The sequence below is a fragment of the Strigops habroptila genome, chromosome 1 (assembly GCF_004027225.2).
Source record: "Strigops habroptila isolate Jane chromosome 1, bStrHab1.2.pri, whole genome shotgun sequence".
NCBI classification, from domain to species: domain Eukaryota; kingdom Metazoa; phylum Chordata; class Aves; order Psittaciformes; family Psittacidae; genus Strigops; species Strigops habroptila.
Window position 1 is genome coordinate 61,292,702 of NC_044277.2, and position 24,006 is coordinate 61,316,707.

The 24,006-nt window shown below is 37.8% G+C and overlaps 1 protein-coding gene across 7 annotated transcripts in view; it reads left to right on the forward strand.

The window, feature by feature from the left end:
* CARMIL1 (capping protein regulator and myosin 1 linker 1) overlaps positions 1–24,006 on the forward strand; it is a 189,241-nt gene that overhangs the window by 108,244 nt on the left and 56,991 nt on the right. For 4 of the 7 annotated variants that reach the window (XM_030506021.1, XM_030506053.1, XM_030506038.1 and 1 more), the window contains exons 14-23: positions 938–1,015; positions 1,131–1,207; positions 2,116–2,220; positions 6,579–6,648; positions 8,726–8,737; positions 11,006–11,087; positions 12,417–12,516; positions 12,601–12,655; positions 18,132–18,304; positions 20,650–20,718. In XM_030506021.1, the coding sequence (XP_030361881.1) occupies positions 938–1,015; positions 1,131–1,207; positions 2,116–2,220; positions 6,579–6,648; positions 8,726–8,737; positions 11,006–11,087; positions 12,417–12,516; positions 12,601–12,655; positions 18,132–18,304; positions 20,650–20,718 (821 nt within the window). The remainder of the gene's footprint in view (positions 1–937; positions 1,016–1,130; positions 1,208–2,115; positions 2,221–6,578; positions 6,649–8,725; positions 8,738–11,005; positions 11,088–12,416; positions 12,517–12,600; positions 12,656–18,131; positions 18,305–20,649; positions 20,719–24,006) is intronic. The other 3 variants (XM_030506030.1, XM_030506046.1, XM_030506069.1) reach the window with 1 other exon arrangement.

A 24,006-nucleotide genomic window follows, 5' to 3' on the forward strand; every position in this document is an offset into this window, starting at 1 on the left:
GACATAAATACAAAAAGTTGGGCTTTTCTTAGTGTGTCTGAGAGAGAGATATGGTTCAAAGAAAAAGATTAGTAATTCTGAGATCTCTTAATCTGTGGAACAATTTTCCAACCGGCGTAAGGAAATCCTGTTATTTAGCAGTTAAAATAAACCCTAGCAAAGCACAGGGATTTTTAAAGCAGGGACCTTTGTTGCACTGTAGGTATAGGGGCTAAATGACCTAGTTTTTAGAAAGATGGATCTATTTTAGAAATATGAACATGCTCTGTTTGGCTGGTTTTCATGTGGAGTTGAGCATTCCTCGCTTCTGTGAATTGGGTCATACTTTCATCTTTCTGTGTTGTTCTCTGAGACTAAAAAAAGCCCAAAATAAAGCTATAGTAAGAAGTTTTAAATACACTAACGTTTACTTGACATACCTTATACAGTACTGAAACAGTCATATTATTACAATCTTATTACCTGTTCTGTATTCTCTCTTAAACCTTTAATGCACTGCTGATACTAAGAAATAACCATGGGCTTCAGATGCAAATTAGTTGCTTCCCTCATGCTTCAAGGGGCTGGCTTAAACTTACAAACCAAATTAGCCTTTCTGGAATATAATAGCAATCTGAGTGACATTCCAAGGTATTTCTAGCTAAATTAATTATCATTTGCCTCAAAAGTGAATTGTAAAGTAACTCAAGACTTGTGCATTAAAAGTAATGTTGATAAATGTAGTCTGAGCACCATTTTTTTCCCCCTGTTATTTTAAAAAATAATAGCCTTCAAAAGTAAAATGGGTTTTACTGATTAGCTGAAAAGAAGTTTCAGACACAACTCTTGTAGCCCGATTTTATAATAAAAGCCTAAAATCTAAAGAGAAGTAGGGATCCAGTAATTGGTGTCATAATATCAAAATTAACATGGATTTTTTTTCCCCCCTCAATTATAGAGCCTGTACAATTTTTTGGCCCAGCCAAATGCCCTTGTTCATCTGGATTTATCCAACACGGAGTGTGCGCTAGATATGGTAAAGACATTTTTTCTCGGAGATTCAAATACCAAGGAAACACTCCCCACCTTCTATCCCTAGGCACTTTTTGGGTTACTATAAAGTAAAATCAGCCTTCTTTGTTATAAACCAGGTGTGTGGAGCCCTCCTTCGTGGATGTCTTCAGCATCTAGCTGTCCTTAGCCTCTCTAGGACTCTCTTTTCTCACAGGTACAGTTTAAATATCATTACTCTCAAGTCCTGTAATATTTTGTTTTATCATTTCTTGCTCTCATCTTGCACTTTTCTTTCTAAGAAGAAATCTAAGATTTTATAAAAGACTTTATAAAAGTCTTAGAAGTCCTAGTGCTTCATGAAATACGTATTATTTATTCCAAGCAAAATACTTACTTTCCCTTCCTGTGCTGTAAAATAAGCTACCTTGTCTAATATGTTTTTTGTGATATTGATGCAGTGGAAAGTCTATATATATCTTTTGTCTCTAAGAGGCATTTAAGTCTGGCTGAGTTGATTCCTCTTTAAATTTGAGTTGGGTTTTTTTTTGAAGTTTGTATTTTTCAATGTAACCATTTGTAAGCTTTGATGATGGTTACAAATACATTTTTCCTTTTTTGTCCTTTTCTGGGAGGAAGTCCCTTTGAAAGTCTTTGAGACTTAACATTGACTTTATAAAATACTTGCACTGTAGGAAATAATAATATTAGCTTCCAGTTTCTTCAAATCAGAGTCTTGGGTCTATATCAGAGATGACACCTACTTGGGAGAAAGCTACTCCAGCACTGGGTCTTTGTCATGTCCTGCTTGATTTTCTGCTCATAAGATACAAGTATTTTCTCTATTAACCAGACCTAAATGATCATTTTTTGTAGTTCACGAAACAGAAGCTAGATAGTAATGTCTTCTGTGCAGCAGTGCAATGCTGAAGTTTGTTTGTTGAATCAACATTTTGATGACATTATAATTCTAAGCTAATTGAGAGCCCCTGATTACAGAGCTTGTTTAAGGTAGAGCAAATTAAACATGTAAAAGATCATTACAATTCTGATGGCTCGCATTCACTGTTTATTGGAATAAGGAGTGTCTAGATGCTACGTCTTAATGAATTTGTTTACTTACAGAAAAGGAAAAGAAGTCCCTCCCTCCTTCAAACAGTTTTTCAGCAGCTCACTTGCTTTGATGCAGATTAATCTTTCGGGAACTAAACTCCCTCCTGAGCCTCTAAAGTAAGAATTTCATTTTCTACTGTTGCTTAAAACCTAGTTTGCATTGTTATTATATGAGTGCCTTATATTAAAAATGAAAGGGAAAGGATTTTACCTTCTTTTTCTTCCATTGTACATTATTGATACGTGGACCGAGTTTCATAATGATGATGCATTCAGAAAATATTGTTTCCATCTCACATTAATCAGAGTATTAATCATATTTCATTCTGTGGGAATGTCACAGCAGTTTAGCTTCCATCAACATCTTTTTTGTGATATATTTCTTACTTTGTGGCTTACAAACAGAACTGGTTGCTTCACGGAAAATGGGATTATGTACTTGTGTGAGTGCCATTCCTTTGAGGCTGCGGTATTGCAACAGCCATTATGAAACTGAACCTGTTGCAGTGCTTGGGAGGAGAGACCTATTGCACGGAGCTATGCCCTCCTTTTGCAGGGAGAGACAATGGCAGCAGCTTCTAGGAGTGCTAAGTGTAACGCATCTCTTTGTTGTATGTCACCCATCCTGTGGCTAAAAGGTTCCGGTGATATAGATTGAGTACTTGAGAGAAAGTCTTCTTACAGCCTAATGCAGGCTGAGGGAAATTGTGGAGCACTGTGTCACCCTTCCTGGGACATGCGCAGTTTTGAACTGTGTTGAACTTTCCAGACATGAAAGGTGAACGTATGTTTTAAAGTCAAGGTAGGTCTAGATAGATAGGTCTAATCTAGATATGTCATTCAATGAGTCTGGCAGAATCTTTGTTTATTGGGCTAAATTAAAGAAAGGGCTCTTTCCACTGTGTGAGTTGCTAACTAATAGGCATTAAAACATACGTAATTCTATCCATGGTAGACACCTAGACATGTTCATTAACCGTTTCAGGGAACACACCTCCAAAATCCTAATGTGGACACAAATACAGATACATATGTATATGTATGTATATTTGTGTGGTTGGGAGCCTGCCTCCTGAGGGAGAACAGGGAAGGGAAGTGGGCAGTAGCTCAGCAAGGAAGTTGATGGCAAAATTAGAGATGCAGGATATAAAGAATAGTTAGAGACCACTGGATGAAAAGTTGTTGATACAATCTGGGGGAAGCTAAGGGAGAGAAAAGTGGCAAGTGTCACACAGAAAAGAGTAGTGTACATTGTTTTGGGATATTTTTTCTTAATGCATTGGAGAGGATAGCACAATATGATGCTTAAGTAAGATGCACTGGATTGAAATCAATATTCAGCTGTAGGAGCCTATCATTTTACCTCTGATCTTTCACTGATCTGTTTGGTGCTCTTGGTTGCTGTCTTGCTTTGCTAGAATTAGGAAGGTGTGGTACTGATGTCTTTTCAAACAGAAGGTGGTTATTGAGAATCACGTTGGTTGATCCTGATTATTTTAGGGCTATTGATTCTATGGTGGAGGGCAGCAGGGAGCTATGTTTAATGAAGCAGAAGAATGGAGAATATACGCAATATACACAAGGCAATCTTATTAGTGCTACAGGAGAAAAAGAATGCTGTGAGACACTCACTATATCTAAACAGATTAGGAAGGTGAGAAGCCTCAAACACAAAGGTTTATATTTAGCTCTTCATGTCATGTTGAGTATCTCCTGGGGTGTGAGGAGTGTCCAAAGTCCAGCTGGACATGGATGGTTGCAGAGTGTCTATGCCACTCTCAGCTGGCTGGCATTCTGGCATGGGCTGCTTTTGTTTTGTTATGAAGTGTTCCCCTCTGCCTAGGAGATAGGTCAGAGCTCTTAATATTTTCTGTTAGTTTCCTTGATATGCTTTCTCTGACCTGAGTTTTTACTTCAGTCTAAACTGACTGTATTTCACAATAGCAGGGAGAACTGTGATCTGCAGTACACCTTGCTTTCCTTCTCACACCGTGTATGGCTTGACTAATACACTTCAACAGCATCCTGTGGAAGTTAATCTGATGTTAAAATGACTGAGGATGTGCTATATCCTGGGGTATAGCACTTAGCCTTTTGGTCTGAACTGTAAAAAATTATAAAACTTCTACAGAACAATCGAGATCATAGGATTTGTTAAACACAAGAAAATGGAAACACCGTTTTTCAGACAGACTTATTTGTCCTTGCCAAGATTGTGATAGCACATGAGGGATGATCTCCTAGAAGGAAAAATAAAAATGACATAGTGTATGATAATAGTAGTTCTCTGGCATCTTTCATCAGTGCATGTCAAAATCCTTTAGATAACATTGGCCTTTGGAACTGCCTTGCGGCAAAGAAGTTCCTGGCTTACGTCCATGAACCAGAGGTCACTGAGTTACATGTGCGATTCAACAACAAGCCTGCCTACAGAAAAAAGTACAGATAAAATACTGATACCTGACACTGGTTCCCAATTTCCCCTGGTTAATTGTTAGTTGATTCCTTTCTTATCAACTTCCTTTCGATCAACAGTTGTAGCATCTTTAATTGCATATGCAGTTTTGAGTTTAAAGATACTGGTTAATCAGTGCAGTCAGCAAAGGGGATGAACTTGCTTGTATATTGATGGTCCTGTTAATATAAGTCAAGCCTTTCAGGGAAGAGGTTTGCTAATAAACCTGTACTGAGAGGATGCAATGTAGTGGGTGGGGAAAGGGTGCTTTTAGTTCTTACACATAGTTGATATAGTTAATGTTCCATCGCAGCTTGCTCTTTTTCCCCCCCTTTTTTTAACTGAGTGAAGCAATTTATACTTTTTTCCTTGTTTAAGTGTATGCTGGCGTTTTTGTTCATTTACAGACATTGCCAAAAGTTATATTTTGATCTGTCAGTGCTATAACAAGAGAAGTTTCTGATATGCTTCTCATGCAAATGCTAATTACAAGGCCAATTCTTGGATTCTGCATCTAGCACAGTTGACAAGACCTTTCCGTGTGTTGCCTTGTGCGATTTAAACATAGTGGCTAAGTATAATTATGTCTGCCTTCAGTGCCTTTGAATGCTGGTGATTTTTTCATGACAAAGAATTGAGAAATCATGAGATTTTCTTAGGATGAGTTTGTAGGAAAGAAGTTAGGAATTAAAAACAACCCTCTTTTCTTCCCGTGAAGAGTACATTTGAAGCAGTGCTGTGTCTCTTTCTTAATCTGCCTTTTTTTTTATGGTTGCACTATATTTTTTATGTTACCACAAAACATTTAGGAAGTTCTTTGCAAAGTTGTCATCAGCCAGACTAACTTTGAATAAAAGCATGTTTGGGAAGGAAATATAGACCAGGATCAGCTAAAAATTTGTAAAAACTGTTGCAGAGTTTTCATGTCTGTTTCAAAGTCCGTACATTAGAAGCTTAAGAAGTAAATAAACACAAGATACTTGTCTTTGTTAACAGCAAAGGTCTGGTTAACATTTATACCTACAGGGTAGATATAAATAAGTTTAAATGAAAAATCTTCTTGGGGCGCACGCATTTTAAATATGGCTTTTACACACTACTTGCATAGCAAGCGGGTAGACAAATGGCTCAGCGAAATGGATTGTTTTTTTATTCTATGCATCAGTAGTTTGGATTCTGTTAGCTTGGTTTTGGCTGAAAGGAAGTTTGGGAAGGAAGTCCTTCTGTTTCTCTGTTCACTTATTAATTGAAAGCAGCATCTATTCTAAAGATGCTAGAAGGTGTGCGCAGATTGTGTTCGCTCCTTCTGAGACACATACTATTGTTCTTTCTGATTTGACAGCATTAATACAAATGTGATATTAACTTTTATATGTGGAAACAAGCTTCTGTAAGGCTTTAAAGGTGGATTTATGAAAATCATGATCAGTTATTGCTACACTTATCTGCAATTCTGCCTACAGACAAAGGATATTATTGTCTGGGAGTATCATTCTGGAATCTGTAAATATTTATTGGGTTGCAGAAGTGAGAGAATTGTGTGATACTTGAATACGATCCAGTGTTTGAGTGCTACAGGCACTGTGCCTGGATGAAATGGCAGCCTGCACAGCATCTTGCATATATTAAAAATGCCATCTTCCCCTGAATTTTTGGAAAATCAGAGAGCTAGTGTGGTTGTACAATGCAACACTCCCTTTGTAATCACTTGATGCTCTTTGAAAGCAAATGTTGAAGCAAACTCATCTCTGATGAATGTTATTAAATGTTGATGTAGCATTAGCTTTACAGCTTCTTTATTAGCCTTGTATCCCTGCAGTGTTTGAAGCTGCTGGAATGTTCGAAGTGTGGCAGGTTTGTGCTGCCATTGTCATTTAAGAAGTAACTGCTCAGCTAGTGTGATTTTGTCTCGAAATGGTTCTTTGCATTATAGGTGTATTAACCTGTGACCTCTTAGATGATGATGTAAAGCTGCTTTTCTTTTTTTCTTTTAAATGGTTCTAAAATTGATCTTTTTCAGAGCGCTTTTGTTAGGCCTGGCTTGCAATCACAATCTGAAGGAGGTGTCTTTAGATCTCAGTAGCTGTGAGGTAAGGAATATTTATCAGGATGTGTTCAAAAGATGCAATAATGTGGAATTAGAGTTCTTGTGAAATCCTCTGCAGTCAAAAGTTGTGGGAAAGGTAGAACTCAGAGAAGCAGTTATGGTAAAAATCAGCTCCTCTGTGTTACAGCATCCTGAATAATGAGCCCAGAGGTTCAAAGCACCTGCAGCACCAGCTTGGCAAAACCCTCCTTGCAGCGTAGCTGCTCTAGATACTGAGCCAGCATGCTGTTTGCTACTTGGCAGCTTCTGCTCTTGGTGCTGTGATTACATGGGACCCTGCTGCAGGACTTTCCAATATGTCCAAATTTGAATGGCTCACAGGAAGCCCCGAAGCCGTGTCTGTGGTTTGCTTGTTTTCCTTCAAAACCAGAGACATGTTTCATCTTTCTCAGGTTTGTTTTTTATCTCTGGGAGAAACTCTGCTTTCCTACTCAATTAATCAATCCAGGCCAATAGGGAACTTTGGTAAAAGTTGATTGAAGCATGCCATTGACACAAAAGGCACTGTGCAAATGGCTTTAAATATTTCAAGAATTAAAAAAAACGATTGTGGCAACTTTATTTGCTTTATCATGTTTCCTCTTGCTTCACTGTGCTTTGCTGTGCACTTTGTTTCTCAGGATTGTCCATACTTTTGCAGGACGATGCCTGCGTGGCTACAGCTTATGACAAAAGATCAGCCATGACCCTGGGGAGCCAGTGAGGCAAAGTTCCATAGAGAACTGTGTGGACTTTTGCCAAAACCAACATGAACCACCTTAGGCTCAGGCCCTCTCTAGCTGAGCAGCCAACTTTTCCTTTTTAAGCTGCAAAGAAAGCCTCTCACTTCTTAGGCAGACCTTTCCAAGTCCATCACCTGAGTATTAACTGTTCTGGAAGTGCCTTTCGAATGTAATGTTTTTTCCCTTTAAGTAGAAAACACATAATTTGATGAACATGTTGCGGTGCAGTAATCCTTGCCTTAGGTTTGTGGTGGATTGCTTTTGGAATGTGCACAGAGTTCCTGATGAAGAAAAAACAAGTCATTGTGAATGCATTTCATAGCTTGTTTTGGTACTTTATACTTTTTTAAAAATTGTATTACTTTGAAGAGCACTACATGTAAATTCCAAATAGAAAAGCTTTCAAGTCAAGTACACATGCTTCTGACTTCTGAGTGGAGAGATCAGAGGGATGATAATTTTTCTTTCAGAGAGAGGAAGGAAAAGGGAGGAGTAATTAAGTAACAAAAATAAAATCCTATAATCATAACCTTAAAAGACTAAATCAATAAAACAAACATAAGTAATGAGAGTATAAATTAGCATGTAAATCAGCAAGGGCTGACAGGAGTGAAAACATTATTCTTTCATTATATAACCTCCAGGGTGGGGTATGGAGGAGTCCTTTGAGGGGCGATTAGCTTTATTGGACACCAAAGCACATATGATCTTGACTGTCTCTGATGACAGAAAGGAAGGAATTGTGACCAGCTCATGATGTTACATTCCCATAGCTGGTCCATCCAAACTGAAGCACTTCCTTAGATACTTCCCTTAACATTTTTTTTCACATCCCTGAGCTTTGTCCATTCTCATGTGCTTTGGAAAGAAGAAGTTATGCTTCCACCATCAGGAGAGTTGATGTGCCAGGAGCTGGGAGTACTCTCAGTGGGCCCAGCACCACAGGGTCCTGTTCCATGTCTCCCTGGCCCTCTGTGAGCCGGGCAGGGTAATCTGCACCCAGAAACAAAGCTGTGGGAAGCTCTGACCTGCGCTGCTCCTGGTTCCTGTAAGCACATGCTGTTAGGAGGCTAGAGAGCTGATGCTTCAGCTTTGCTCTCCTCTTTCCTACATCAGGCAAGCTTGTGTTTAATTATGGAAGGATAAATCTCTCTGTTCCTTCCCTATCCCACCACTTTTCATTTGCTCCCATAATTTTATGATATATTAACTCCAAGCTTAATCATTTTATATTGCTTATTTGTTTGGTTTTAATTATTTTTACGATGAAAATTACATTTTTATTTCTACCTGCTCAGCACTGATGTATTGCACTCTTTTCCCTTCTGCTTCCCTTAGCTTGGTCACTGTGTAAGTACCTTCCATGCTTTACCTTAATTGTTAAATCAGTAAGCAGCTTTGTTTGCCCTCAAAGCTTTGAACACGCTTGATATTTTTAATTGTTGAAGGGTGGTTCTTCATTTTCTCTGAATAAGAGCTTGTATTTGTAGTCTCAGGTATGTCATATAGGAGATCTTGCAGAGGGTTATTTTTTTTTTTCAGTATCACAGTCCATGTTGATAAATAGCCCTTCAATTTATCTGTGTGTATGTATATATACATACACACACTAATACAGTTGCAGTAGATTTTGATCCTAAAAATCAAATTATCATCACCCTCAGATTAAATGGATATCACCATATGCACCCATGAAATGCTCGTGTATTTAAGATTTTGAGTGTAGTTATCAGTACAAGATTGAAAGCAGCTTCTGAAAAATTGTCCACTTCAACCCTCAAAGTATATATAGCATAAGCATTTGGATTCTATTGTGAGTATAATTTAAGTGCATAGCACTAAACATAGTACCAACAGCCAATGCAAACTGGCAGATAGAGATATATATATATATATAATTAGCCAGTTCCATAGATTCTGCAATAATAGATGTGACATTTTGTGTTGTAAAATGGTTGTTTTCTGGTGGGCCGCGCTAAGAGAGCAGGACAAAGCAAAGCTGAATGCATTTGGTATACAGCAAATGCTACAAATGCTCTCAGAAAAATGAAGTTGAGTTAAAATTGCACCAGTTCTGCACCAAATAGAGACTTTAAGCTGGCCACTTCTTGAAAGGACAGGGTGAAGGATAGGTAGGTATAGTTTTATGCTGAAGAGGAAAGGTGCCTTACGTTCTGTATCTCTTACACTTCCAGATGTGACTTATGATTTAGATGCTGTCTTTGACCACCAGTGTTCTTTAAATGCTCGGGCCAACTTACTGAGCTGCTTGTTAATGTATCTCAAACTTTATAGAAAATGCCAAATGAGTATTTATTGAAAAATACTTCTAGAAGGCATATATGGTTCCTTAGTTATAAAACGGATAAAAGAGACTATTTGCAGAAAAACTAGCAGGTTGATTCAGCATACTTAGCCAAGTAAGTCAACTAAGTAAAATATTGCTAATTTTTTTTTATGCACAGGGAGGTGAAAAGGCTGTTTTACATTTGAAAAAAATTTCAGGGTTTTTTATTTTTTCAAAGCAAGGAAAGCGAAAACAGAAAATGTGAAAATAGATTTTAGTAGAATTTTTCCTCTCTTTTGCTCAAGTTTTTTCTGGGGGATGTTTGTAAAGTGAAATGCACTTTACTAAATCACGTTTAGTTTGTGTAGCTGCAAGAAGTAAGAAAATGGTTTTGCTTCTTTGGGGAAAAAAAAAAATACATTGCATTGTTTAATTCAGTAGCATTAGTAATAAGTGTGTAAGTTTTCACAACTGTGAATCTTAATGTTTTCCCCTAGGCCATTTAATTGGGTTTTTTCATTAAATCCTAATGTTTCTTTTCTATTCATGTAATATTTCAGATTAATTATATCATAATCGATACTTTTCAACTAGGCATTTTTATCGTTGCTGTTTTTCTCTTTCATGTTTTTAAATTAAGAATAATGAAATTACTGATTTCTCTTGTTTCTGGTCTTTTGTGGCCATTTTACAATTGGATTATTTAAATTTTCAGTGAAATAAAAGAAAAGCAATTTTCTTTGGGAAACATAATTATTTCATTGTTTGTGGGTTTTTGTTGTTGCTTGGGTTTTTTTGTTTATTTTCTTTTTATTTTTTATTATTTGCTACTCATCTTTAATTGGGGCACCCTAGCATTGTGCTAAGAGCTAAAAGAACATGCTTGCTGTAAGACCTAACTGTAGTGGAATCCAAGGGTGACAGTGTTGCACACTTAGGCTGGGCTCTCTTTCTGTTTTTTCTCACTGAACATTGGAAATGTCCTGGCCCTTTCATGTAGAGAACCAACACCAAAATCCTGCAGTCACTGCCTAGCACAAATGCTAAAGTATTCGTTATGTTTACATTTAAATCTTTTACCAATGTTAACTGCTGAACAGCAGTTTTAAGAGAGAGTCCTTTTTCTCATTTATACGTATATACTGAGTTAGAAGCATAAGAATAGTATGAATGTGTACATAGGCTGTCATTTTTATGTCTATAACTTCTTGTGTTGCTGTTGTTTTTGCTGCTGGTAGTGCCTTCTGTATCCACAAAGCTCCTACTGCTGTTTTCTGTGTGATCTTGAAACCGTAACTAGTTTGCAAAAATGGATGATGTTTTGTCTCTAGTTAAGATCTGGAGGTGCACAAGTCTTGGAAGGATGCATAGCAGAAATACACAATATCACCAGCCTAGATATTTCAGACAATGGTAAGTATACAGAACAGGAATGGAGGATCATGCAAGTCAAAAATCTGAGAAACTCTTTTTCTTTCAGCTCACAGTGTAATCAAGGATGGTGACTCTTGCTTTATGATTATTGACCATACTGGTTATGGAAATATCTTGGTCCAAGAACTCCCATTCCTATAAAGCATATAAGAAATGTTAATAGACTAACTGTACACAGAAGTTTGTTTTTTGAGATAATATAACACAGCAAAATAAATTAATGGCAGCAAGCGTAATATTAGATCTAGAAGAAAGTGTATTTCAGTACAAGTGGATGAGAAGCTAAATGAGAAATGAGAGCATAGTTGAAGACTGGGAAAGAGCAGGTACAGAATGAAGCTGAAGCCGTGACGCTGAAGTGAGGGAGGGAAGTTTGGAGCGAACAGTCGACTAGCTTAAGGTCAGAGGAGGCCTGTTGGAGTCTTTGGAGTCTTGGACTATTCCTATGCTGGGGTCTCTGTGCTTCCTAGCTGGGAATAGCAGCTGGCTTCTCATCTTGCAGACTCGAAGTGTAAATGAACTGGAAGAATTCACCTGCTGTGTTTGCTCCTCTAACAGCCAAATGCTGAAGTATTTCAGAAAGAGATTTCCAGTACAGATGAATGCCCGAGAAAGGTGGGATGGATTGGCAAGTGGAAAGCTTTGGGTGCTACTGACTCAGCCCAATTACGTAAACAGGTTTATTATTATAAATAAAGATATTTAATATCCAAATTATCCTATGGATCTGGATCCTAGGTCATTGTAATCTAATTAGTGGACTCTTCAAATGCACCACTAGTGTTGGAATACAGTACAGCAAGTTATTTTTCTTACTCAGGAGCAGAATAAAACTTGGCTTGTTTTTCAGGTCATTTTATTCATAGCCTGTTATTGTTGGCCTTTTTGCACTTGAGGGCTTTGAGACCTTGTTGGTACACAGCTTTGCGAAGATTAAGTAGTGATTAGTGTGGTCTCAGAATTCTCAAAGGAACTTTAAACTCTGCCTGACTATGCAAGGAACTGCCCTTGGGTGATTGGGCTATGGATAAGGGACTATGTTTCTCTTCTGTGTTTTTGAGAGGTGCCTTCAATGGCTGATTAGGATGCAGATTTAAAGGGCTCGTTTTAGAGAAAGCATTTATTCTCATAGAAAAGCAGAGACAAGAGAAAAAGATTTAAAAACAGAAGAATGGAAATTTTTCTAGAGCTCTTGGAAATTAGTACACTGATACAGTTACTTGAATGAATATAGCATTAATAAAGACCCTGTCTGGGTCTTTGTGAGAAAATGTGTTTTAATTCTTAATCTTATCTGATTCTTTACAGGCCTAGAGTCTGACCTCTCAACCCTTGTAGTCTGGCTTAGTAAAAACCGATCGATAAGGCACTTGGCGTTAGGCAAAAACTTTAACAACATGAAATCCAAGTAAGGCTTTTCTTTCTTTTAAATAACAAGAGAATGGATGAGAAGCTGCTGCTTTCATCGTCTCCCTAACTTTTCTTCCCTCAGAAATCTCAGTCCAGTACTTGATAATTTAGTTCAGATGATTCAAGACGAGGATTCAGTGAGTATCTTTATACCTACTACCATCATGTGTATTTGTACCCTCACAACTCATTTCTGGTTATTTTTTTTCACTGTGTTAATTTGCTGCGTAAGATTGATCATGATCCTGCACAAACATGTCCAACATTTTGGTTGTTTGGGTTTTTTTTTTCTTTCAAATAGTGATTTGGATTATGTGTAGCATGTAAGTGAACATTTCTTAAGATAGTCTTGGGATCTATGCTTGTTGAAAAGTCTCATTCTAAATAGTTGGATGTATGTAACCTAGTTGTTTTAGGTTTAAGTTTTACAGCCCTGTAGGCACAAGTTTTCAAAACTTTTCTGCCCTGATAGATTTCAGTGGTAGTGTTCTCTGGGTGGTGATACTTTTAATTACTAGAATGCACTATTTCCTGATAGCTGTTCTTGGGTATCAGCATTTTTTGGCTTGACAAAACACAAAGACACTGCAGTGGTCTCCCAGAACTCCCTTCTTCTTCAAAAAACGCAGAAAAACTTCACTGTGCTGTTCTTTACTTCTTCTAGGACATTAATCACAGGAACAATTTCATAAAACCCTTTCAGAGTGCCTTGCTGGGATCCTTGCCCACTTTCTTCATTTCCACCCTCTTTCCTGATTCTGAAAGACTTTTGTGGTTGGGTTTGTGTTCTTGCCTTACTTGGCATCCTAGTTTTGGTTAGAAGGAAATCTTAAGATGCTCTGTTGCTCTCATGCTTGTCAATCTTTATTCATCTATTCGTAGTCCTTTCTTTCTCCTTCATTTCCTGTGCAAGTAACAAGCAGCCCTGCTTTCGTTATTCTCCAGAAATAGCTGACTGTGGAATTCAGTTGTCTAAACACATGCTATTCCTGTTGGCTTGTCTCACCCCCAAGTTCACGGTCTCCACATTAACTGCTTTCTTATTTTCTCTTCTCATCTGTGTCTGTACCCTGCAATTCAGAGGAGCAATTTCTACCAGGGTTTCCAATATCTGCTTCCGTACAAGGAAGAGGTATTGGATTCCATGTTCTGTGTTCGTCTTTTCTTACTGCTTAGTAGTATTTGAAGTGATTTGTTAAACTCTCTCTCTTCTCTCTGTGTCCTCTTAATTGGGATTAGTGGTACTGTTTCCTCTTGATTCTTTGCCTACCTCATGACTTTAAAACATGGGTTGTCAGTGTGATGCAGCGAAGTGCTGTGTGTGAATACCAGAGCTGATTCTATTGGAGTTAGCACCTGTAATGAGAGCTGTAAGTCCTTGTTTGCTCAAGTCAGATGGATTGTGCTAAGAAGTATCAGTAGACCTCTGTATTCTTATACTAAACTAACCTTTTCATTTTGTGATGTGTGACCACCTTCTACTTTGTCTGTAAAGGGAATGCTGCAAAACTTGTTTCTCTTTTTCTCCTGTTGATAGCATGCTGAGGGGTATCATTTAATCAGATAACACCTGCTTCTTCTCTTTGAACATTTGCCTCTGTCCTGCCCTGGATCTCATGTTTAATCTTTCACAGCTATCCTGAAGACTCTAATGTCAAAACAGATTACTCACAAGCAAACGTAATTTTGTACGTTTTTTCTCAATTTCCTTCTTCCCTTTGCTCTGGCGCAGGTGAACATTTCTTCCCACTCAGGCCATATCCTAAAACACCTCTTCAACAAACTCTGTGTCCGTTCAGTGTACAAACCTTCTGTTGTTTTGGGTTTTTTCTTCTTTGTATGACTATCCTGTTCATATTCTTTGTTCTCAAGGATAAAAATTCCAAATTTCACCTTATTGTCTCTATTAAGTGTTACAACCTTCTGTTTATCTTTCTTGGCTTCTGCTTTGGAAGCTTCCAGCTCAAAGAAAAAGTAGCTGCTAAATTTTGGATGTATCATTCTCACAGCTCTCCCTCCCTTGCATCATCAGCTTTAACTTCTTGCACTCCTTTTCTTTTCAGCTCATGGGCGATATCAGCCATTGCTCCACTTTCTGCCTTTTCCACAATCTAGTGGTCAGATGTGCTCCTGTAATTCTTACTCACCATGTCTTTCCTGAGCTAACCTACACAACACGCTCTGTGGTCTCATCCTGTTTTCAAACAGTGTTACCTTGAAATAATCCACAAAAAGTCACTTTATTTAGGTACTTAAAATAACTGTCTCTCCTTCATGTTATGCATTAATCTTTGGGATATAGTATATGATCCTGTTGGTGTTACCCTGTCTCTTCTCTCCCCATGTTCTTTTCTCTTGTTAATCCTCTTCAGTGAAGGAATCCTTGTTTCTTTCTGTCTCATCAGGTGCTAAAATCAGCCTGAAGCATCTCCTAGCAGCTAAAGAGTTGAGGATGTAGACTCTGTAGGGCTGTGGGAAAACCATGTGTTGCAGTCAGCTGCGTAGGATTGTCCTCACTGTACCTTGATGATTAGAAAATTATTTTCAATTTCTAGCTATGTTGACTCGGTTTTGAGTGTTAAATGGGGTGGTCCTCATTATACCATTAGATGTTGCTATACCGTTACTATATTTCCTGCCACAGGACATTAACATTAAGATGGAACTGGAAAGAGCAGGGTATGATGTTGCCCAGAGCATACTGCTTGATCAGTATTGCCTGCAGGCTGGTACAGTTTAGAGACCGTGCATTATCTTCATGGAGACCCAAAGCAAGAGGCTTTAATCTGTAACAGTCATCTGCCAAATGCTTCTTCATATATTTATACATGCTTTAAATAGATCCGTTGCTGTGTTAATGTGAGTCATGAGTAAAATGATTTAAACAATCAGTAGCTTGGTTATATGACTCTGAAAATAGAGCTAGACACAAATATAATTCTACACAATTTGAAAGCAGTAGTAGTAACCTACACAGCAAAATTTCCCAGGTGTTTAATGTAAACAAGAATGTAATATTTAGATTGGTTTAGGGGGTTTCTTTTCAGTTCTTTTCTATTTATGTAGATGCTATACTGTGAAGGCTATAATAATGTATTCGTACTGTGCCATTTCCTCTTGCAAAAATTGATGTTACAATGCCAAGTGTCATTACTCAGAGTGTAGTCACTCCTGCATAGGTGCAAAGAATTACTACAGTGCTGAGTATTTTTAGGTTTTAGTTAATGTTTGTTGCAGAATTGGCCTTTTGAGGGTTTTTGCAGCTTTTTTTTTGTTAGGAGAACAAATTTAGCTTGATGTAATTCTTAAATATTTTCCAGCAGGAATGACAAAATCAGTGGCATACAATCATACAATTTCTAATTCTATTATCTAAGAATTCCTCTTTCATGAAAAGATGGTGTTAAGGCATCTTCACTGTATTGGCAAAGTATCTATTTTCTACATCAGGGACACTGAAGTGTTTGTCAGACTTCTTTTTTTTCTTAATATCCAGCTCAAGCTATTAAGTTGTTACAAGGAATTACTGTTCATAGGCTATGTAGACTATTGCCCCTATTTTGGGGGATTTGGTTTTCATGGCTTTTTTGTTGTTGGGTTTTGTAATGTAATGGTCAGATAATGAATTTAATGACTATTTAGCCTGTATGTTTAATTATACAGAGTTAAGTTCTGATTGTAGTTTGCATTCAGGGCACCAAGTGAGTCCAGAGCTTTTTGCTCCTTGTTCATCAAGTAAATGATAAGGGTAGCTGTGGAAGAAAAATAGCAGTTCATCCACTTCAAAGGCACTGCTAATATAGCAGGTGCTTTACTCTGGTTATAGATATTTTCTATGTGGTAGTAATGATATATAGGTGTAAATCCTTGCAGAGGACAGTGCGGAAGTGTTTTCAATAATGTTTTTTCAGAGTATTGGAATGTGAGAGCTGAAAAATCCTTTCCTGGGAGGACATATGAAGTTTAGAAAAATTAGTATGTGGGAGAGAGCACCTCCAGCTAAGTTATTCGAATGCACCTTTCTAAAGTGGCATATAAGAAGCAGAAAAAACTTGACTTTTGCAAGCTTATCGGCAATTTCTATCTGAGCAGTGCTGCTTTTCTGTGAAATCTGTCGCAGGAGATCTTCTCAAACTTGTGCCAAGAGCTCTAAGTGCCATTCTACTGTGATGCTAATATTCTTTAGGGTACATAATGTAATAAAATGGGAAATACAGACAGATTAAGGGCATTAACATAGTAATTTAATAACTTCCATTTAAAATAAAACCAGCATGTGGCTTGTGTTACTGTTAGCCTTTTTATTATAAACCTGCTGTGCCTCCAAATTTTTATGCATTTCCTCATTTGTAAGTGCATTTCTTATTGTTGCAAGCATTTTAGTTATCACTATAATCCAGTGATGTCTGGAGACTAGAGTCCCATTATATAACGGGTACCATGCAAGCATCTTGGGCTCTAGAAGGTGTGCACAGTTCAGTTGATTTATTTATATTAATCTAAGCTTTAGGCATGTAACGTAGGTCCCATGGTTCATCTTTACAGGATACTGATTTTCCCATACTGGCAGTTTGGCCATTTGGACATGTAATTTAGACATTTTAACTCTTAAAATTCATCCTCCAATAACTTGTATAATGACAGCAAACTCCTCTGCATGAACTCACACTTGAGCAAGCGAAATGTTTTGTGGAGTTCTCATACATCAGCAAAGACAAATTACAGTTTTAGCAGCTGTAATACCTCTGAAAGGCATGGTGATGGATAAACTGTAGTTCTTGAGCTCCTGCCATTGAGTGTTGGGACACTGAGAGAATACAAGCATTTTTAAAAGAGGTTTTCTTAAGACTTAGACTTTGCCTTGCCAGAGCCACATAAAGTAGTTACAGCATAGCATAGTGTGTGTGTATCTATATATAGATGTATGTATGTTTAAAGTTACATAAAGATACTGCAGTCAGAGGTGTCAGAACACCACTGTGAGTAATATCCATTGACTTACCCATTTTAATAATGCTTTCTTACTGTTTTTAATTTCAGACCTGCTACAGTTTTGTGTCTCTTTCTTCCCAAATGCCCATGCCCTTAGTTGAAGGAACAGATAAGCAAAATCACTCCTAAAGATGAATAATAATAAAACAGTTTAAAGGAATTGGTTTTGTTTCAGCAATGTCTCAGGTCCTAATTTGCCCTTGGATAAAGCTCTCAGTCTGAGGGAGAAAAGGGAAGTACTAGACATTTTTGTTTGTCACTGACAGGGAAGCATGCTGGTTAAGCAAAACCTACTGGACGCTAGAGTTTGTCTTGCAAAACTGGTTGTTGCCTCTTTTCGGGTTCACGCTGTATTCTGTACTTAATAGAACACAGGAAATTGAAGGCACTCTCAACACAAGGTGTTGCAACTTATTTTGTGTGTATGTGTTTGACACCTGTGCTGCAAGTTGTTGACTCCCAATTTATCACATGTTGTAGGATCTGCAGCAAACACAGAAATAACTCTTTGATGATTATTGCTGTCTCCAAGAGTTTGGGGAACTTGTAACTTTTGGTTGGTGTTTGAGGAATGAGTGAATTATCAGTTGCTGTTCTCAGTGCCCTTTCTATGCTCCACAGCCTCTGCAGTCATTGTCCCTCGCAGATTCCAAGCTGAAGACTGAGGTCACCATCATTATTAATGCCTTGGGCAGCAATACTTCTCTTACAAAAGTGGATATTAGTGGAAATGCCATGGGAGACATGGGAGCAAAGATGCTGGCAAAAGCCTTACAGATAAACACCAAACTCAGGTAAGGGAAACATATTTGCAGTAAAAGATAGAATGGCTTAATAATACTGAAGGTGATGTCTTATTCTTAAGCTGTTTCTCTTAAGAACTCTTTTAGGTATAGCCACTTTATAGTTTCTCCTTTTGGAAAGATTCTCATCCCTTTTTCTTCAACAAAATAACAAAAGCCAGGAGAAGTAAATTGTCTTTGCAAAAACATTTCCATAACTGAAACTGGAGAAAATTACATTTTCTAAATTTAAATAAAGACCTCTTTTAGAACAATAGAACTCTATATTTCCAAGAATCGTGGGAAAAAAAGCAAACAACCTTGTTAATAAAGCTCTGAATGTCAGCTAATCCAATGTTCTTCTCAAAGCAGGGCTGACTTTAACGTTATAGGAGGCTGCTCAGGGCCTTGTCCAGACAAGTTTTGAGGATCTCAAAGTACAGGGATTCCACAGTGTTTCTGCAAACCCCGTTCTAGTGCTTAGCCATTCTCTTCTATTCTGCTCAATCTTTTCTACTGGAGGCCTTCCCAGCAGAGAAAATTTGATATTTGATGTGAAACTAAACTAAATTATTCTTTGTCTTCTGGATTATCAGTTTCTCAGGAGTGGAATTCTAAGTGGAATTCTTATCTGAAATCCACTAAGAGCATGTGGAATTCAGAATGGGTAGCAGCATGGACCATCCCTCCTTTCCCTTCTCCATTACAGCGCTGATGGACCTTGGCATCTCTTCTCTGCAACTTCATCCACCTGACAGCTTCACTGCTTTTTAGCACATGTCTGGCACTGATGGCTTGAGAGTATCACTTTTTTTCTATCCAGCATGTGATTAGCAACCAGTAAAACCTTCAATCAGTGTGAATCTGGATGGGGACCTCTAAATATGTCACCATCATCTGTAAAGCTAATCCTCACTCCTCCTCTCGTCAGACTGTGCAGATGAACCTTCCTTAGTGTATTGTCTGTGTGAAGAGACCACTTTGTGCTTGGTCTCCAAGCGTTTCTTCCCTGTAGGATAAGAAATTCCCTGTCCTGGCTATTTTATTCAGAAGCAGGGATTCTGGTCTTTGTGTTGCTGTGCCCAAACTGAATATTGAAATGTCAAGAAAACACTGGAGAGGTGACTTAGGTTTATTGAATGTATTAACCTGAAATGACCACTGTACCTGACAAAATAAAGCCTTGACAGCTTTCAGGATGGCAGACTGAAATGTTTCACAGTACACTGAATGTCACAGTTGACATAATGTCTACAGTCCGTGGTGTGCTTACAAACTGAATAATGCAATGGTAACTGGCTCTGCTTAAAATATTATAACATCACATCCGGGTAGAAATATAAACACACTTTCCAATGACAAAAATATCCAGGATTTGACTTTAAGCGTATCTGGTCTTTGCAGAGTGGGTGTTCCTCTCTTCCTTATGTCCATCTTTCCATTTAAAAAACAAAGGGATAATTTTGCAACAGCAGAAGTGTCAGTACCTGTGAAATGCTGCCATCTATCTTTTCTCTTTTTTCTTTAAATGCCACAAATCTCTGGGGGTTTTTTGCTCCTTCTTTTTTTTAAGAACAGCTACAACTAGTGCTCTTGCACAAGCAAGATTTATCTGCTTGACTGTCTCTTCTGACTACTAACGAGAACTTTGAACATGTGTTCACAAATTGCCAAGCAGTCTGCTTGAGTGGCCTAAACTGGGGGAGGAGGAGGGTGGCTTGATCACTCATATCACTGTTGTGTATTCAAAAGAGCTACAATTTATGCACCTAACCTAATGGATTATATTGGCAGCTAGTTATGTTGCATGTGGAATCATAGGAACTGTATGATGAGCTAGTACAGGATCGAATATACAATAGCCTGCAAATTTTGACTGCCACTCAGCATGAATTCTTTAAATACCTTTTTCTATAACTGTAGCCATGTAGACTATATAGAACAGGGATTGATTGCTTACTGTAATTTTCTTGATTTTCAGTGTGCACTTGCAAAAGCAGACACTGGAACTTTATTTTTTATTCTGTTCCTGGAAAAAGCTGGAATTTTATCTCCAAATCCTTCTATTAACTGTATTTTAGGAAAGTTATGATTTTGTGTTGGTGGTGGAAAATACAGTACAGAGTTTTCTTTAAAATAAGGGAGACTGAATTTTATAGTATCTTTGTCTCTAACTTCTGATATTTGAAGGTTTTAGGTGTAACTAAAGACAGGTTTTTAAAATATTGCCTTCCACTATATAACTTGAACCTACAGCTCTGGGTTATTTCAATACACAAAGTTTCAATATAGATTTATTTGGTGGTTTTTGTTTAACCTTTTTTTTTTTCCCTTTCTTCCCCACCCCCACCTCTCAGAACCGTAATATGGGACAAGAATAACATCACTGCACAGGGCTTCCAGGACATAGCTGTGGCACTGGAAAAGTAAGTTCTCAAGCGACTGAATGACTGATGAAGAAGCCAAAGACTTAGATCCTGAATGATCTGAGCAGCTGCAGTTCTCACCGCAGTCAATATGATCTGAAGATGCTGAGCGCTCTCAATTTTAAGCATCAGGATGCTCAATCTAAAGGAAAATGTATGACTTCACATCCTTCAAAAGGATGGCAAAAGGCTCTAAGGCTCTTTCATCCACACTCTGCTATCAACATTAAGGCCATTGAGTTTTACTGTTATCATTTAAATTCTGAATTTGAGAATATTTTCCCTTTTGTTCATTCTTTTGTGTGGCTAGCATGCAGAAATTCTATTCTAGTCAGTGAACGAAGCTGTATGTAATAACAGAAAATTACTGAAGCATGCCTTTTGGGCTGGCTTCTATTTTTTCTTTTCCCCCAGCAAGTTGAAACTAATTGTGATCTCAGGACCTGCAATCGTTCATTGTAATCACTGTAGTCTGGGTCATTTTGCTTCCCTGAGCTTACTCACAGTTGCAGCCATTACCAGTGATAGATGCTAAATGACTTCCATCTATCTCCATCTCCATCGCATTTCTTTATACGTTGTTACTACTTTTTTTAAGAGGGAAAAATTACAGAATTAAACTAAGCAGCAGTTGCAGTTGTGTCACATCGTTTAATCCCTCAGGAACAAAGGCTGTCTGCAGAAGGTGAAGGTAATGTACAATTGCTAGTTTCTAGACAAAATGTCTTTCAAAACAGTGTAACTACTTAGGGGAGCATTTTAACCCTTAGAGGGATCATGAGGCTAGAGCTTATAAAGTTACTTGTTTTATGAAACTGTTGTAGTTTATATACTTGGTTTCAAAATTAATTCAGTTGCACTGGTGGGGAAAATTATATAAATGATGTATAATTAAGCAAATCATCTTGGAGTGATTCCATTGATAGTACTGAATAATAATTTGCAAAGGTTATTTGTCATCTTGCAGATATTTCTCTTTTAGAGAGCGATAGCATGAGCATTTAAGAGACAGTCTGGTAGAAAAGAAAATATTTTCTATTTTCTGGGCAGCATCAACTTTTACTTTTCTGTTTTGAAGTGCTTGGATAAGTAAATAGAAAGGAGGGGGAAATCCTGAGGCAAAAGCAAATCATCTAAGCAGAAAAAAAAGAAATGCTACAGATAACTGTGTGACACTCTGCTTTGTTGAAGTGACATCTAATTTATTTAGCTTGGAAGCTGAGGTCATTTTATGTCTCCTCTGATATTTTAAAATTGTTAAAACCATTGATAGTATCACAAACCAAGCCACAAGCAACAAAGGTTTAAACCTGCAGGAGAAGGGCTGTCAATACTGGCTGAAAACAATTAGCCTTTAAACAGTCCATCTCGAAAACATATTGAGAACATCCTCCGCCATATGTTGCCTAAAACACCATGAAGCCATCAATACTCTGAAGGAAAGAATTGTTGTTCAAAATGGGTTGAAATATACTGAAGATGCTTGGGGGTATATGTGTTGCGTGTGGTGTTTTCATTTTGTTCTTTAGAAAAATAATCGTATACTAAACCACTAAAAAGAAACAAGCTAGGCTTTCGTAGTATTATGCGGAGGCTGAGGAGAATTGGGAGGGATTGTAACAGACTTTAAAACAGGCTGAAGTAATCTGAAGATTGTTTTTTCCCCTTCTCCCAGATTTTTTTTCATCTGTTTATAGTTGTATTCCTGCAAGGGAATTCCAGGAGCACGGCTGTTGGCAGAGTTGCCCCAAGCGTGTCCCAGCCAGCTGATGTGAGATGCTGAGAGGATCTTCTGTAGAGTTGTACAGCTGACAGTTCAGGAGAGCATGTGAGAATGCTCCCGTTCAGCATGGCCATTAAACAGGGACTTGTATTTCTAATTTTAATATGAAAATAAGATGTGCTTGTGTGCTTTGCAGTCTAGAGCTCACTTTGTCATAGAAGTGTCCAGTATGCCGCACACTCACTTTTAAAAGATATTTTTTTGTACGGACTGATTGAATAAATAGCTCAAGTTCTAAAATATCATGGTAAATGCTGGGATTTGTTAGAAGGCTACAAATTCTTTGCTTAGTGGTAACATAAAATTCACATGCCCAAGCCTGCAAAACAGATGATCTTATTCGCATTAAACAAAAAAAAAAAAGGTAGTAAAATCATCAGTGCAGCAAAGAGTGTGTCGTGAATGGGGCTCCCCTAATACAAGGGAAGTAACACGTGACCAACTGTAGGACTGTTGTCACACATGCTTTATGTAGAAGGAGAGACAGGACGGTTTTGAGACATCCTTTCCAGTCTCTTAGCACCTCTCTGAAATTTGACATCCTTTAAATATAGTTATGTTGCTGAGAGTATTAGTGCATTCTGAAATCACTGGGTTATCCAGTTGGTATAGAAATATACTCTGTTACAAGAGACAAGTGGAGTGCTAATAAAAAGAAGAAGAATATTTTAGACTTCAAAGGAAACAGAGAAAAATGAAGTGTGAAGATAAATACTGCTCTGATGATCAAAGTTGAAAAGCAAGCTTTAAATTCTTGATTTTTTTTTTTTTTTTTTTTTTTTATTTTTTTTTGCCGCTAAGAGCTGGTTAATTCTTAGATGAAAATAAAGTAGCATTCCAATACAATGCTGTCTGTCTGGAAGGAAAGCAAGTACAAAGCCTTACTTAAGTACCGGTCTTCTAAAGTTTGGCCCCTGTGACTGTGTGTCCGTGAAATCTCTGCCTTTCATTTCCCCGCCCTTTTTCTCTGTGTGTGTGTGAGGGACAGTGCACTAAGCCTTTGACTAAATTGAATTAGCATATAATTACTAGCATGAGAGCTGGCAATTACAGATTTCAATGAATGGGTTATATTAAATGTCAAACAGCTGCAGAATTCCTTGGAATTCTACCTCTCTTTTTAGCTAAATAAATACACCACCTGCCAGGTAGCAGGCAATCAGCAAGTTCCGTAATTACTATCTGACTTTGAGCTTGGTATCTTTGGCATTTAAAAATTTTCCTCATGCTGGTGGGCAGCCAGTTGTTAATTGTTTAGTATTACATAAGGACATAAAACAGGTTCTGTATTATTTGCACAGTTCTCTCGAAGGACAAGGCAGTTGAACACTGTTGAAGGACAGGGACTTTGCTGACTCCGTGTGAGTAACTGCCTGCCTGCCACTGACAGCTATATATAGATTCTGTAATCACAGAATTGTTTGGGTTGGAAGGGACCTTAAAGATCATCTAGTTCCAACTCCCCTGCTGCAGTCAGGGACACCTTCCTCTAGACCAGGTTGCTC